Raw genomic sequence first — 17965 nt, 5'->3', positions numbered from 1 at the left:
AAATTCTACATGGAGATATGCTTGCACCAAACCCAAGACACTGGTATTAAACCAAGTTGACATGTTATTCAAGTTACTAATATATTAGTTGCCAAATTACTTGAATGTAAGCACTCCCTTGTGCACGTAAAGTAAGACGAACGAACAGACAATATTACAATTCAAAACACTCATTCTACATAAAGAGAATGCTGCCTTTGTTCTCTTTAATAAGTCTGAATTTAGTTAGTGAATGTCTTCCTCTGAAAAGTATTAAGAAGAATTAAAAATATGAGGGGCACTGTTTTTCTCTTCTCCAGGTAACTGTTCATTCATGTCCCTCCCTGAGTACAAAGGAAAGCCAGGATACTCTATGCTCAGCCTCCAACATTCTTAAGCCTACTTGAATTACTTAATACCGTTTTCCTCAAACTAAATTGTGAATTTCCTTGAGTGTTTACAGGAAATCTGTTTTCTTCACCTTGATGCCTAATGCAATGAAGGAACTCAGTGCTTCTTTGTAGAAAGAAGAGTCAAATTATGAACAAGTGGATACATATTTATATCCAGGAAAGAAGGTTATTTCAACGGAAACAGTTAATATTTACTTTTAGTACACTAGAGCCCTATCACCCTGTAACTGCTACCATTCTGATGGTCCCCAAAATTCTCCCCATAAACATCTCAGATTTATCCATACTGCTTTTGCCACTGAGAGATCACCTAAATTATGAAGATTAGAAGAGAAACATTTGGAAAGGGGCCTTGGGATTCATCTAGTGTACAACCTACTCAATAATACATACACTGAGATTCAAAAAGAAGCACTGACCTGTCCAAAGTCACAAAACTAAAGGGTGGCAGGTGCTAGCATCTAAATGTCTCCTAAGGCAGACGACTGTCTTTTTCCATTTATAGATCAGTATCTACTTTAAAGAATTTTCAAATTTCCTTTCCCTGTCTTCTAGTCACTAAATAGAATGAAATTAACTTGCACATTTTGTTTTCAAAACCATCCAAATAATACTGTCCTTAGGACTCCTCTTTCAAATGACAGAATGTCAAAGAACTAGATGAGTGACAGTAAATGGCCAAGGGCAGTGTTCCTTTCTTGAGACATCAGGATCTTTCAATAAATAACATCACAAGAGCCTAGAAATGGCCCCCATTTGGCCATTTAGCATTCTTGGCCCAGGGCAGCCACAGAAACAATCTCTCTTGGTATGAACTATTAAACCCTCATCATCTGACCATCCAGCATTGTGGGAGGGACAGGCCACATGTACATTCAAGGGCTCAGAATGTGCTCTGTTAACAGAGAAGTCACAGGAATGAGGAAAGGAGATAACCTTCCTCAAGCCCTTGGTGTTCCCAGAACATCAGCTGCCAAGGTAATTAATGCCTCTTCAAAAGTCAGGGCCAGAGTCTAGATTCTGTAAATCAACTATACTTCAATAAACAAATAAGTAAATAAATAAACAATAAAAATAAATAAAAGGACCATTTTCTCTTAAGGAGACTACGGGGCAATAAAGAAGAAGAAGGGGAGCCGATCCAGAGAAAGCTCTACAGTAATCAAATTTCCACAATCTCAAATAGATATGTGATTGTCTCATGGTTTAACTATATTCAGCTGTAACTTCTAACAGTGGAGAGAACACTGAACTGGGAGTAAGGAGCCAGGATTCTTTTTTTCCCATCCCTCCCACCCTGTCACTCAGCTGTGTGACTCTGGGCAAGTCACTTGACCTTTTTGGCAGTTCTTTTTATCTTGTGTGTAAAAGGAATAGGGTGGAGCAGTTTAATGGCCCCTGCCTTCCAGCTTTAATATAAACAGTAGTTAGAACAAGACTTAAATGAACTAGATTTTAAAGTTAGGAAAACCCTCTGCATTTCCTAATTAATGTGACCTGAAAGACATTCCCCTTCTCTCTTGAAGATACAATAATAAATAAAGACAGCACAGCTGGGAGAAGAACAAAGAAAGTCCATCTCTTGCAACTTCCTAGCTCTCTTCCCTCTCACACATCAAAGTAAATCCTGGCTACATGACTAGTGCTTAGAGATGTTAACACGTGTAAAGGTAAGAATTTGCTCCCCCCGCCATATTTTTTTTCATTAATCTTGATTTGTTCTCCGAATAGAGAAAAGTTGTGAATTCCCTTAACTGTGGGTAATTTTGAATTCTAGGTTATATAGAACACTGGTGTATTTAAGTTAGTGGAAATTTCCAAGTAGCCCAGTTAGTAGGAACAGAAAATAATTTTTTCCCAACCTAAAGTACAGAAAACCAAAAAGAAATCAAAAGAGGAACAACTAAGTACATTATTTTCTCAGACACCTAACAAGATACTACAGATGAGGGATCAATTTAAAAGCAATTAATCTGTCAAAGCCCTCTGTTTTTAAATTGCCCATGTCTGTACAAACCATATTTATAACACTCAAAGAATATGGAATATTAGAGATGACAATACCTTTTACCAAGTCACAAGAAAACCATTGTCAAAGGATCTAGCTTTAGAAAGTCTAATTTCCTTCCCCTGAATTATTATCTCATCAGTAGTCAATCATATATTTTGCGAAGTGAATGGAACTAAATATTTCTTTCAACCTTTTCCTAAAGAATTTTAAAAACGCCCTGTTAAAGCAGTTATCATATTGTATTTTAATGTTTTGCTTGCAGGTCTTGCTACACTGTAGTTTCTAGGAGGAGGACCATGTCATATTGGTCTTTATGTCCTCAGCCATTAAAATTCCTGGACTTCCCTGGTGGCGCAGTGGTTAAGAAGCAGGGGATACGGCTTCAATCCCTGGTCTGGGAAAATCCCACACGTGCAGAGCAACTAAGCCCGTGTGCCACAACTACTGAGCCCGCACACTCTAGGGCCTGTGTGCCGCAACTACTGAGCCTGCGTGCTGCAACTACTGAAGCCCATGTGCCTAGAGCCGGTGCTTCACAACTAGACAAGCCATTGCAATGAAAAGCCCGCACACTGCAACGAAGAGTAGCCCCCACTCGTCACAAGTAAAGAAAGTCCACGCGCAGCAGCAAAGACCCAAGGCAGCCAAAAATAAATTCCTAACATATTAAATACTCTATAAACACTGCAACACAGTGGAAACAACCATGTGCCAAGCCCTCAATAACCAACACTTGACATGCAGTATTTACTTAATCCTCTCCAATAAGGATAGGAAACCTGTTTGATGACAGAATAAATTTTAATCCTCTCTTAATGTCAAACCTTTAATCGACTTTCCATTCATTTCTCAATTACCTTCAAATTTCTCTCATTTCCAATCCCTCCTTTCCAAGGAAGCTATCTCCAGAAAAGGTAGGGATGGATTTCAGGACCCACACTTTCTCTAGAGACAAAGAGTCCCAGAATAACTGGTACAAAGGAAAGACAAAGAGATGAGACCTCTGGTGTCAGATGAAGGACAGGAACACTGCTGCTGTAAGACCTGCTCAAAGCTCCATATATTCAGAACACTTTGCAAGAATTCAGTGAGGATGAACTGAAGGGTTGGTGGTGAATGTTGAGAAGTGGGAGAGGCTGATTAGCATTGAATTTTAGGAAAGGGGAAGGACAATTCATCTTTGGGTGTTATAAATTTATAATCCTCTCTCAGGAGACACTAATCAGAATGTTTCCAGACAGTAAATACTACACCCATTTTATAGTAACAAAGCAGTCATGTGTACAGTAATTATCTTCAAAATGAGCTTAGAAGTAATAAACCTGAGTATTATATAAATGATTCTCCAATCACTGTTGGCTAAAATTTAGGATAAGATAATTTGCTCTCAAGTGCTATTAGAGGAAAAGTTATTAAATCTACTCATCCTGTATCCAATTTCCAAAAATAACTGATACAATGCAATTATAGTGATAATTTTGGTAAACCTGGGCTCTGCCCCAGCCCACCATTCAGGAAGCTGAGTTAATACTTACCATTGTATGTCTTATCCTGGGGTGAAGTTAACAGAAAGGTCTTTACACAGCTCAAAAAATCTACTTTACTAGAAAAAAATTTAAGGATTCATTTTCTGGGCTCCTATAGTAATTAAAGACTAAATGATGGGGGAGGAAAAGGGGGTAGAGTGGGCAGACAGGTAGTAAAGAAGGATTCCAGCATAAAGAAGATGTGGTATATATACACAATGGAATATTACTCAGCCATAAAAAAGAATGAAATATTGCCATTTGCAGCAACATGATGGTCCTAGAGATTATCATACTAAGTAAAGTAAATCAAAGACAAATATCATATATCACTTACATGTAGAATCTAAAAAATGATACAAATGAACTTATTTACAAAACAGAAACAGACTCACAGACATAGAAAAAAAACTTGTGGTTACCAAAGGGGAAAGGGGAGGGATAAATTAGGAGTTTGGGATTAACAGATACACACTACTATATATAAAATAGATAAACAACAAGGACCTACTGTATAGCACAGGGAACTATATTCAATGTCTTTTAATAAACTATAATGGAAAAGAATCTGAAAAGGAATATATATATAAACTGAATCACTTTGCTGTACACCTGAAACTAATACAACATTGTAAATCCATTATACTTCAATTTAAAAAAAAAAAAAAGGATTCCAGCAAACCACTTGCAGAAGGAAGACAAGGAAGACCAATTTTGGCTGCATGCAATTCTTTGTTTCTACACAAGTCTCTGTGACTAGGAGGGCAAATGAGTTTGGCTTACGTATCACGCTAATTTCATTAGCTACCTGGAACATACTGAGAAGGATACTGAAGAAATGCTGAGCTCCACTGGAGAGATTATCTACTACCAAGTCTGTCATGGACACAAAAAGAAGTGAGTATTCATTAGTTATATATTTTCCATTTCTTTACTAAAGTGGATCATACCTATTCACCTCTGTATCCCCAAAATCTGAGAGCCTGGCACATAGTAAATGTTCAATAAATATTTCAGAATGAATTAATGAAAAAAAAAAATCGGACTTTTTTTTTTTACCTTGGTTTCGAACAGGAGTAACAAAATTGGTACCATGAACATTTCTCCAGTCCCAGGATGCTGGCAAATGCAAAATCTTTTTCTGTATTTCAGCAGTTATTGGTGCAGGTTTGGGCCTAGGATGGAAATAGACATTTGATGTCAATATATATTCTTTCCTTTGAGGATGATTCCATGATTTCAACCACCTGGCTGGCTAGAATGTAGATTCAGATCCAAAGAGCACTTGTCTATCAGTGTTTCAATGTGTCTATTATACAAAAATGTGTCTATTATACAATGTGTCAATTATACAACTAAGTTGTATAAATTACCCATTTCTTTTTCAGGATCTAGTAATTTTCCCCAGTGAAATAATATTGGTTTTGTATATTGCCATTGCTAATTTTAGTATGCCTAAATAGCTGCATTCTCTTACTTTTAATAGATTTTGACCAAGAAAGCAGATGTGAGAAATTGAAGATGGCCTACAAAGGATTGAGAGAAAATAGAGGAATTACTGATGTTTGACTCTGGAGATGGTGGCGATGGTAGCTGTAAAAGAAGTGAAGGCACAGAAATAAAATATCTAAGTAGAAGCAGGCAGACTAGCTCCATAAACAGATGAAAGTAAGACACAAAGATGGCCACAAATGGCTTTACCACTTACTAGCTGTGTAACATTCGTCAAAGACCTTAACATCACAAAACTATGATCACCTCCTATTAAGATAGGTATAATCATGCCTACCGCAAAGGATTGTTATGAAAATTCAATGTAATAATGATTAACAAGTGCTTAAAACATGGCCTTGTCTCTGATAAGTCCTAACTAAATTATTAAGCTATTATGATGATCACCACCACCATCATCATCATCCATGTCATTAAGACTAAATATGCTGCTGATACATTTAGGTGACTATCTGGCACAAAACAGGCAATTGTTAACTTCCTTCTTCCTAACATCCTATAAGGCAGAGTGTTTACCCATCAATGCACACACAGATAAAACAAAAGCAATGTGACAACAAAGCTCAATGGTGTGAAAATGAAGACAGTGAAAGAGAAATTAGGGAGATGGAGAAGTGAGAATTACAAACGTCACAGGCACACTATACATTATTGGCTCTCAATCATTTGGGTCCAGATTCTTTTAAGAATCTGGAGAAAGCTCTGGACTCAGATGTCCATAAACAATACGTTTTTCTACAAGAGTTCTTCAGAAACATGGTGCCTGACACATGGCAAAGCAGTTGGGTCTGAGGCTCAATCTTCCAGACAGGAGTCCCAGTCTCCCTAGGCGCCAATGCTGACCCCACCTCCTCCAGGTGCTCCTTTGGCTTGTTACTGAACAGGTCTCAACTTCTTGTCTCACACAGATACAGGATGGCTCTTTCACTTTAGTGAATCTGAGAAGGAATACGATATGCTCCCATTCCCAATTTCGACTAACCAGAGCATCTCATAGACTAGTCATTCCTCAGAATACACTTTAAGAAGCACTGTATACGATTCTTTTTAGATATGGGTAGAACTGTGAGAGAGACTACATCGTCTGCTAAATCCAGCTATAGTTTTGAGGGAATAAATCTACCAAATTCCTGACTATATAAATTCAAAGAATGATATAATTTTCCATAAGAAATACACCATGGGGTATATAAACTAAAGATGGGAAATGCCACTTCTGGCTGAAGGTAGCAGAGGTATATTGATAAATATGGAATCTTTTTTGCTGGACCTAAAAACAGAGAAAGGATTTTGAGATTTTTACAGGTGGCAAATTTGACAGTTTCTATAGGTAAGTTCAGGGGTATATGAGGCAAAGGGAGTGTCATGAATGGAGGTAGATGAAAGTTTTCAGTAATTTTCTGTCATATTATTTGAAAGCAGGTCAAGGTAGTCAATACAGTTATGGGCAAATTTAGGTGGCTTTGATTACCAGGCTAAATTTATTCATTAGACAATAGGTAGTAACCCAATCATAGCTGGGTATAAGAAGATGTAACAGGCAGTATTTCATAGAATGGCTAAGAATGGGGACAGGGAGGGGTAGAAACCAAAGAGAGAGAAGGCAGGAAGCTGACCCATCATACAGGATAGAGATGACAAAGCCCTAAGCCAAAGTGTAGAAAATGGAAAGACAGTAAAGGAAAGGGCAGATGCTGTGAAAGCAAAACCCATAAATAGGGCTTGGAGAACATCCGAGTATGTATGAATAGGAAAGGGAGATGGTCAAAGGAAAGATAACATAAAAAGTCTAAGTTAGGATGACCAATAAAATGATGAACAGCCCAGGGAGGAGGATATCAATTGATACACATATCTTTATTAGTGATAAAGAGATGTGCTTTATTACCTTGGAATCCTCCGGCTGTGGCCACCACCTCTCCTAATCATCTCTTTCAGGGTAAGAGTCTCATATTCCATGTATGCGGTCGCAGTCCAAGACTTCTGAATGGCATTGATAGCGTTCACAAAGTTGTGGTTATATTTGTAGAGCCTATTAGAATACCTGCCAGCAAAAGTAAGACAGCTTCAGATACACTCTTTACTGATGTAAATAGATCCCGTTAAAATAGGCACTCTTATACTGTGGGCCTGAGTGGAAAGTGGTATAATCTTTCAGGAAGGCAACTGGATATGTCAATCTCTATATCTCTACATCTATATCTGTATCAATAGCCTAGAATTGGAATGTGTCCTATGAAAATAAAAGTTCAAGTGAACTAAGATGTATGTATAAGGATGTTCAGTGAAACATTTTTATACTAGTGATAGATTATAAACATAAATATTCTAAGATAAGGGATGGATTAAATAAATAATGGTACTTCATTTGCTATACAGTTTATTCAGTAAAAATGTCTGGAAGATTATTTAGTGATATGGAAGACTTCACACTATATTAAACAAAAAGGCAGAATATCAAAGAGGCTTACACAGAATTAACCAATTTTTGTGAAAGTGTACATTTATATTTATACCATAAGTACATACAACCGTGGTTATCTCTGAGTGGTGACATAGGATCATCATCTTTCCCCCACCCACTACAATTTCTACCGTGTACCTTTTAAACTTTGTAATAATAAAAAAAAAGGCAGGGGGGGAGGACAGCAAAATTGTATACAATATATATATAGCATGGCAAGCGTTATAACCACATGATGGAAAAAAAACGGTTCCATAGGGACATTTGGTTTATATCCTTGTTACTCAAATTTGGTTCTTGAGCCAGTACCAGCAGAAGCACCTGGAAGCTTGCTAGAAACGCAGACTCTAAGTATACAACCCAGGCCACCTGAATCAGAATCTACATTTTTAACAAGATCCCCAGATGATTCACAGCAACATTAAAATCTGAAAGGCACTGGTTTACCTGATGCCAAATGCTTGGATACAGATGTAAACAAGTCTAACACACAAAGAGCATGTTTACAAAGCAAAAAAACTGAGGGAGTTGATTATTCACTTAACTTAAACATGTATCTCACGTATGTGCCAGGTGCTAGGAATTACAGAATTCACCATGTTATTTCTACTAAAAAAGATTCTGGCCGTGGAGCAGCTAAGCCCGTAAGCCACAACTACTGAGCCTGCGCTCTAGAGCCCGTGAACCACAACTACTGAAGCCCATGCGCCTAGAGCCCGTGCTCCGCAACAAGAGAAGCCACCGCAATGGGAAGCCCACACACCGCAATGAAGAGTAGCCCCTGCTCGCCGCAGCTAGAGAAAGCCCGCGCGCAGCAACAAAGACCCAACGCAGCCATAAGTAAGTAAATAAATAAATAAATAACATTCTGTAACTTAAGTGTGACTCACTATCCAAGACTTTCATTAACATTCAATTATGCAAAGCAAGATACACCTAACCTGAGTAACATGTTAGGCATATTTTGAACTTTTCTTTCTCTTTTAATTTAGATGTTCACAGAGAGAGTATTTTGATATAGTCAAAAAACCTGGGAGCACTGAAAATAATAAGAAAAATGTGCAACCACACTGATTATGTTTTAATGTTTTTATCAAAATCCTTTCCCATTTGTTGCAAAATGTGAAACCAGAGAGGTACCTTTATTAAATAGATTATAAAACTGCCTGTATTCTATTTCTGACAACACTAACACACAACAAAAGCCAGTTACAGTTGTTGTTTCTTAAGACACAGGAATATATTTTAAATTGTAAATGTCTATCTTGAAATCAGATCATTAAGAGCTGAAGGAGACCTTGATGGTAATTTAGTCCTAAATGCTTACTTTACAAGTGAGGCAACATAGATTCTGAGCACTCCGGTTAGTAGCTTCTTCACTAAATGAGGCAATGTTTGAAATGTCAGAAAAGTACATAGTACACAGTGTATCCTAAGTGGTAGGGTGAAAAGTGAACAGCTTCATAGGAAATGTGTTGCTCAAGGATCATTCCAAACAAAGCAATTTAAAAGCTAAGTTCAAAATGGAGGGGATGAATTAGTCTAAATCTTGGGGAGTACTTCCCCAGACAAGTGCAATTTGTCCTCTTTGAACTCATGTCCCCCCACCTTCTCTGCTGCAGAGTCATTCACTGCCAGTGTGGTCTGGCTTTGGATGATTTGTTCATGTACACTTTCAGTGGATTTCACAACCAAACAAAACAGAAAATTTGCTACTGCTAATATTTATCTTTTCCTTCCAAACTAATAAAAGTCTGAAATCTCTTGGGTGGTTCATAGTTACTTAAACTGGACCTAACTCAACAAAAACTTTAACCGAAAGTTATACACTGAATTGTGTCCTCCTGAAATTCATGTGTTCAAGTTCCAACCTCCAGTACATCAGAATGTGACTGTATTCAGAGACAGGGCCTTTAAAGAGGACATTAAGGTTAAATGAGGTCATATGGGTGGGCCCTAATCCAATATGACTGGTGTACTTTTAAGAAATGGAGATTAGGACACAGACAGGATGACCATGTAGGACAACAGTGAGCAGCCATCTGCAAGCCAGGGACAGAGGCCTCAGAAGAAACTAAACCTCCTGACACCTTATCTTGGACTTATAGCCTCCAGAATTGTGAGAAAATAAGTTTCTGTTGCTTAAACCATTCAGTCTGTGGTACTCTGTTATGGCAGCCCCAGGAAACTAATATACTACATAAATACTAAGAACTTTAATTTCAGTTATTTATTTCCTTGTTTAAAACTTATGTTCAATTAGCATCACCTATATTTGTTGCAACATAAACATCCGTATCTACAAGTATTATGCAACATATTACTACATGACAATAATAAAATGACTTTTCTGTAAAAGTCATTGCAATTCTGTGGCCCTTTATATAAATATTCTTTAAAGCTATCATTGGTCCATTACTTTTGAAGTACTTTGAAAAACTACTTTCTTCTCTGTTATATCAGTCAACGTATTTTTCCAGGAAAGTTGTACATAACATGGCTTATGTTTCTAAGTCAAGTAAATTTTATATAATCAAATTAAATTTTCCAAGAATTAATATAGACACATACTTATACATATTATAAAAAACTAAATGTATCTTTCATTTACGACAACTCACTTTTCCTGGAGATTCTCAAGGTGTGCTGTGTTCACGTTCACATTCTCAAAGGTATTTCCCTCCTTCTTTCCCGTGAAACAAGCCCAGTTCCTGCCCAGCACATCATGCACCCAGCCAGTCATGGTTTCATGGCAGTAACTAGTTACCTTGCCGCCCTCTTCTTTATACTGCAATCAAATAAGAAAAGGAAAAGCCAAGTGAATCTGTGCTCCTCTCTCAGGTCTGTTTCCTTGTCTCCCATTCACAGTAAAGATGCCCCTTTTTCGTTTCATCTTAGGCACCAGCCACTGCCAACCAAAACAAAAACTGAGAGGTTTCAGTTTGCGAACTATTCTAGAAAAGGAAGAGAAATAAACTTTTCTATGATTAGCATCACTGATTACCAAGCAAAATTTACACAACAAACACTTCTGGGGAACGAAAGGCAGGGAAAGAAACTAACATTTCTAGAGCATCTGCCCCATTCCAGGCATTTTACAAAAGTTACCTCATTAAGCCTATGAGGAGACAGGCACCAATATTCCCATTTTACCAGTGAGTAAGTGGAGGTTCAGCTCAGAGAGGATAAGTAGCCCCTACCTAAGGTAACAGAGCTGTGAAGTGACAGAAACAAAATTCTGCTCAGTTTGTCAGACTATACTTTTCCACTCAGAGAAGATATATTCCAGCAAAATACAAGAACATATGGTGAAAATTTTTTCTTCTGTTAACCTCCCAATTTATTAGCATATTCTAATCATGAGGGAGTTAAAGTAACCTGATTATTAAATATTCTGTCCACTTTATTTCACTAATATGGCCCGTTGTCTTCTGTCGATGTTAACACTGAAAAATAACTGCAGTTGACCCTTGAACAACGCAGGGGCACCGACTCTCCACAGTCGAAAATCCACATATTACTTTATAGTCAGCCATTCCTATCCTGGGCCCTGCTTCCAAGGAATCAACCAGCCTCGGCTCATGTAGTACTGAAGTACGTATTTATGGGAAAAAAATCTGCATATAAGTGGACCCGCGTAGTTCAAACCCATGTTGTTCAAGGGTCAACTGTATATAGTGATAGATCTAGGATCTGGAACTCAGATGCTTTGGCTCCAGAGCCTAAAAACCCTCATGTTATAACATGTCCTCATGGAGGAGGGATATATAACCCAGAATGAGAGCCGAGAGCATGGGAGGAAGAAAGGAAAACAATGCACGCTAAATTTCTTTATGAAGGGACTTGGATACAGACAATTTCAGGCATTGACTTAATTTAACGGAACAGAAGCACAAAAGCAGTCAAAGGCAACACAAACGAATCAGCACGGCAAGCAGCTGTGTTTCAATGCTTTTCTTTACAAAAGTACATGGTTGGTTTTGGCCCTCAGGATGTAGTTTGTGGACTTAATCTAATATAATGGATGCTACTTTACCTATGCTGAGGGGGTGGCAAACTTCTTTTTAAGGGCCGAACAGTAAATGCAGGTTATCAGTCCTCTGTCATCACCACTCAACTCTACCACTGCAGTGTGAAAGGTACACAGGAAATGCATAAGTGAATGAACTACATTGTGTTCCAATAAAACTTCATTTACAAAAACAGACTTATAGTTTGCAAACCCCAAGTTTAAAGGAATGTGTAGGCTAAACTACACTTAAAGGTAAAACTACCTTACTGCATCTGACTCTGAATTCAAATCACATTGAGGCATAGAGTTAAAAATGTATGGCCTTAGAATTCAAAACAGGTAGGTCTGAATCCTGGGATTCACTGCCACTAAGCTACACAAGATAAGTTACTTTGGGCTATTCATATGTACATTTTGCTTCTTCCTTGGTGGTTCATAACACTGTGAAGCCAGTCTCCCGACCTCTGGCTAAGAATATCTCCACTAGCATGAGTTTGGCTCACCACTCCTCATTTCCCTGCGAAAGCCCCAACTCAGGATACAGGAACACTGAAATAAAGGCCTAGGACATGACCAGGCTGCAACACTGGAGGGTATGTTGCGTGAAAAGGTTAATAAAGTTTATATTTATTATGCTGAACTATCTGTAACTACTATTTTTATAGATCAAAAACTGTTCGATATTGGCAACTTCGTATGATGCAGACAGGCCAGCCGGGGGTAGGCCACTGCTCCCCCCGACCAGTGCTGTATTAGAAAGCAGTCTGACAAGGCTTTAAGAGTTTTTCAGAGCTACCTTGTAGAAATTGTCAAATACACATAAATGAAAAAAAAAAGGCTAAACACAGGAAGATGTTCATTACAGTAGAAGAGGCTAGGGAAGGCTGCTTGCTTTTATAAATACAGTGTTATTGGAACACAGCCAGACCCACTTGTTTATAGTATTGAATATCTTATCTCTGGCTGCTTTGGTGCTACAGCAGCAGGACTGAGGAGCTCCCACAGAGACCATAAGGCTCACAAAGCGTAAAACATTTACTATCTGACCTTGTTAAGAAAAAGTTTGCTGACCTCTCTGCATAGAACAATAAAAAAAAAAGAAAACCTGGGAATTCCCTGGTGGTCCAGTGGTTAGGACTCCACGCTCTCACAGCCAAGGGCCCAGGTTCGATCCCTGTTTGGGGAACTAAAATCCCACAAGCTGTGCGGTGCAGCCAAAAAAAGAAAGAAAGAAAGAAAAACAACCTATGATGTATTAAGAGGGAAAAAACTACAAAATAGTACTTAAGTGGAGTGCAAATAAGTAAAATTTTTATGAAATATGATTTTTAAAAAATGAAAGGTGAAAATGGTCTTTGGGTCGGATTTTCTTGGTTATTTACAAAATGAAGATAGTTATATACATTTCATGAAATTCATCCCTTTAAAAAATATTCCAATTTCCTAAGGATAAGAAACATAGCCTACAAAGCCCTAGAAGAGGACACCTACGAAGGATGGTCCAGATGTTGCTAGAAACTAACTCTGACCTGTCTAGGATTATGATTACTTCCTGGAAAAAACCATAATTTATATAACCTATTTTGTATTTTGCTAAGTTCTTTCACTTATTTATCAAATGCTTATTGGTCACATATTTCCCAGGCATCATGCTAGGTGCTAGGTGCTAGGCACACATGCACATATGTATTGATGCAGCCCCAGAGCTTAAGACGCTGGGAATTCAATGAAATAAACAAACATGTAAATAATGTGGTTATTTATTTGAACCCAAATCATGTGGTCCAGCAAGTTAACCATGCTTGAAAAAGCCTGGGAAATTTCCCCACCTAAGCAGAAAATTTAGATCACAGATGAAATGACTTTCCCAATGTACCAAAAGAGTCAGGGGCATTCAAGTTAGAAGAAATGGGCCCCATGTTTCTCATCAGTGTGGTTTTTGTTCACCTAGTTGGCACAACTTATAAGCATGATGGCTAACGCCAAATGAACTTCCCCTGTGAGGGAAAGGCTGATTTGTTATTTTTATTGAAGGGGGAAAAATATCACTGAAGCATGACCAATTGTGCTAAAGATCCTTACCATTCATATTTGTTCAACAACTCTATACCCTTCACCATCAATATTACGGAACTACAGGACCTTAACATTTACCTATCACATCATACTTTATAAACATTTTACAGATTACTCAGAAATCTTAGAGGTTCAAGAGAACATAAAGATAATACAGTCTCGGGGGACAAAAAAAGAGATCTAAAAGAGATGGTTGAACTAGAATTTATAACCAAGCATTCTTCCCAAATACCATGCAACATTTCTTCATACACTTTGTCTTCTCACAAAGTGCTAGAGAAATAAACATACAGGTCAATTGCCAAAAACATGGAGAGGAGATACCTAGAAACCATGCAGGAAAGGCTTAAGCAATTTGCAAAGGGTTTTCATCTATATCATGTGAGCCTCACAATGATCTTTTGGGATAATAAGCATTATGTTTTTCATGGGAAAAAAAAAAGTGACTTTGCAAAGTTAGAGAAGAGAGAATTAAAATATGAGTTTAAAGGTTACAAGAATCATTGCTTTATTCATTATTTCCTTTAAAAAAAAAAGCTGGAAATTAATTGGCTCTCATGAGTCAGATCCAAATTGTTGCCCAAGACCCTTTTTAGGGGTCACCTAAATTCTCCAGTAGCCCTAATGGTGATTTCCCACTATTCAGGTGTCTATGTTATCCTGGCTAGTCCAGTCTTTTTACCCTTTCTGTCAAGGGTTTTTGATACAGGGCAGAGGTAAAGGATGTGGTCTGCAGGCTCGACTACCTGGACTGGATCCAGCTCTGCCACTTACTGGCTGTGTGATCCTGAACAAGTTACTTACCCTCTCTGTACTTTCAATGTCCTCATCTATAAAATCAGGATGATGATAACAGACTCAACCTCATAGGTTGTATTTTATATATACTAACCCATTTAATTTTCATAACAGCCTGTGAGGGTTGTTCTTTCCACATAACCACTGAAAGAGGATTTTTTGTTTATTCATTAACTAGGACACTGGCACTAGAAAGCAATTAGTTACTGAATGAGTGAATAAATAAATGAATAATAGAAAGAACAACAAATGCCAAGTCCTATTTAAACAATAACACAAGAAACTTAGAAAAATTTATAATTAAAAGAAGTGTGACACTTTTATAATTAAAAGAAATTTATAATTAAAAGAAGTGAGTCACAGAGACCCAGGTTCTGACTTCTGGTATTACTTCAGAAATGTCAGTTTTCCTCCCCAAACCTCAGCTTCCCTACTTGTAAATTTAAGTTGACCTGAAAGTTCCAAAATATCCCTTCAAGCTTCCTAACTACACAGTCCTTACATCTGTGGATTTCTTATTTATTATTCACAAAGCCAGGTAAATAATTTAGACATACTCCTTACTTACATAGAATATTTATACATTCTAAGTAACCCTAAATAATCCTAAAACACTACAACTGTTTTTACTTAAGCAAATTACTAAGAGATGCTATCCATTTATGTACCACTTCTTATACATTAAATTGATGGAATTATTTTCCATTTAAAATTTTTATTTTATTTTATTCTGTAGTTTTCCCAGTCTAAAACAATTTGGTCTTCTTTTAGAACCTGAAATTACCTTATGAAAGGTAGGACAGGACTGTGATACCACTGTGCAGGACAGCTACAACTTAGTAGAAAAGAGATATTTAACCCCCCCAGATGCCAAGTACTCAGTACCTTAATTTGAGAGGACCACACACTGTGCCCCCGTTATTTTCTTGATTTGAATGTTCTCAATGTTTGTCATTTTTTCTGCTATGGTAAAATGCATCTTTTGTGATTTCTGACATTATTACCAATTAAGAAGTTGAAGTTTCAGCCACACTATCCAGCTTGAAATGTAGCTTAATTTTTTTTCTAAGGGTTTTCATTTATTTTATTTATATAAACATCAGTCTCTGAATACTGCCTTGCACAGATGGCATAATTTAAGTTTCTATTCATTTATGCCAATTTCTATTGCAACAAATAGATAATTGCATAAAATTTGAAGAAATTCCAAACCCTAGCACTTGAGTTTAGAAAACTACTAGGATTCAGTAACTCTCCATTTGCTTCTTCAAGATTACCATTGGGTTGCCAAACATTCTTGAAACCACCTTTCTTCAACTTCCCATTCACTGTATCAATTCTCCAATTCCATCCAATTACCTACTAATGTTAACCAATTGAAAAAGAAAAGGTTGGGATATTTTAGAACTTAAGTTATTTATCCTGGATCTCTTTCTCAACTGCTTTTTGACACTAAGGGGGGAAAAAACCACTTATACCTTTTGTTCCACTGGTTTCCTGATTATACTTAGCAAATATTTGAATACTTCCTTTATGTAATGCACTAGCTATGAGAAAAATGCACTTTAGTAAAAAAAGGACTTTGCCCTTTAAATCCCTGTTCTGCCACTTATCATTTACGTAACCTTGAGCAAGTCACAACAAAGGAGCCTCAGTTTCTTCAGCTGATAATGGGAATATCTACTTCACTGGATTCCTATCGAGGATAAGGATGACACTGAAGTTTGAAGAGTTTAAAAAGTTATAGAACACTAAACAAATAACAATATAAACACTACCAACTGTTACCACATGGGATACAAAGCCATTTAAGACTTTACTCATGCTGTCAAAGAACTTATAGTCTAGCCCAAACTGTCAACTGAGCAGTTGATACGGGTTTTATCCTGTCAACCAGTGATTTTCCAAAATGAGAAGACAATCCATTAAAATATTAGAAGGAAAAATCTTATAATTTCTATTTCTATTTGTAACATAAAAATAAAATTGAAAACCAACCTCCACTATTATTTAATATACAAAGCAACACTGATAACCCCACTCAGTTCCAATGTCAGATGTTCACCTGTTAGATGCAGTATGCTGCCTAAAGATGGTTAGGACACAGCACATTCCCTTTTACATGTGCCTGCTTAAACTCACTTATGTACATCTGATGTAATTAATCTAACTCGCACAAAATGAACAAGTGGCTTAAAATAATACTTGCAAAGAAACCAGGATTTGTAAATACTAATGATGTAAATATAAGAAAACATAAGAAAATAACAAAGCTTACATTTGCCCTATTCCTGGTATGAGTTTTTGAAAACATGTTTTGAAATGGTTCCATCGTTGCGGTATTCACTTTTTAATCTGTTTTATCAATAAAGCAAATGTCTCCGTTTTAAAATTTGCCCTTTAAATTGTCATCATTTAACACCAAACATCATTTAACATCATTTAAATACCAAACAGTAATTCTTCTAAACTCTACCAGTGACACTTTCATACTTTTAACAAATGTGTCAAAATTAAAATTCTTTACTTGAAACATTTTAACTAGAAAATTGTTTCCAAATGTTGAAAATTGGCAGTAATAAAAATGATGGGATAACAGAAATCCTTACATTGCTTTTGGCAACAAAATCATGATAATGAAACATAGTTTTACATTGTTTCCAAAGAATATCATAATGAGATATATTTTGGCAGGACATGTTTTTGTGACAATAAATAAATCAAATATTTAATCATTTAATATTATTTCATGTTCGATAGCAAACATGTTAGTATAGTAGTGCATGTATATAATTTTTTAAATGTATGTATACATACTGTGGAATACCTATTAAAAATTTGGACATCTAGGTCTAATCCATCAATATCATTCACCATTTCAGAAAAGAACACCTTGCATGAAGTTAAATAGTTTGATGATACACCATACATATAGAGAGATTACATTCCAGCAATACTGAAGAACAAAGAGTGTTTTTTCAATTTTTTGCCGTTTGTTTACTGTACATGTCTACATAAGTGCAAATTAACTGCTTCCATCCTCTGTCAGGTCTGGAGTGTGAATGAAGCCATTAGATGGCAACAAAGGAGAACAAGGCATATTTTCCTAAATTGATATTTTTCCAACCCAACCAAGAGTGTCACATCTTACCTCAGAAACAAACTTCCCTGTCA

The 17965-nt window shown here is 36.9% G+C and overlaps 1 protein-coding gene across 1 annotated transcript in view; it reads right to left on the bottom strand.

The window, feature by feature from the left end:
• CTSC (cathepsin C) overlaps positions 1-17965 on the bottom strand; it is a 40449-nt gene that overhangs the window by 9749 nt on the left and 12735 nt on the right. The window contains exons 3-5 of the mRNA XM_061204047.1: positions 10527-10693; positions 7330-7485; positions 4989-5104 (exon numbers count right to left, since the gene is read on the bottom strand). Of these exons, the coding sequence (XP_061060030.1) occupies positions 4989-5104; positions 7330-7485; positions 10527-10693 (439 nt within the window). The remainder of the gene's footprint in view (positions 1-4988; positions 5105-7329; positions 7486-10526; positions 10694-17965) is intronic.

The sequence above is a fragment of the Eubalaena glacialis genome, chromosome 10 (genome assembly GCF_028564815.1).
Source record: "Eubalaena glacialis isolate mEubGla1 chromosome 10, mEubGla1.1.hap2.+ XY, whole genome shotgun sequence".
NCBI lineage: Eukaryota > Metazoa > Chordata > Mammalia > Artiodactyla > Balaenidae > Eubalaena > Eubalaena glacialis.
This window is presented reverse-complemented; position numbering and strand designations above follow the sequence as displayed.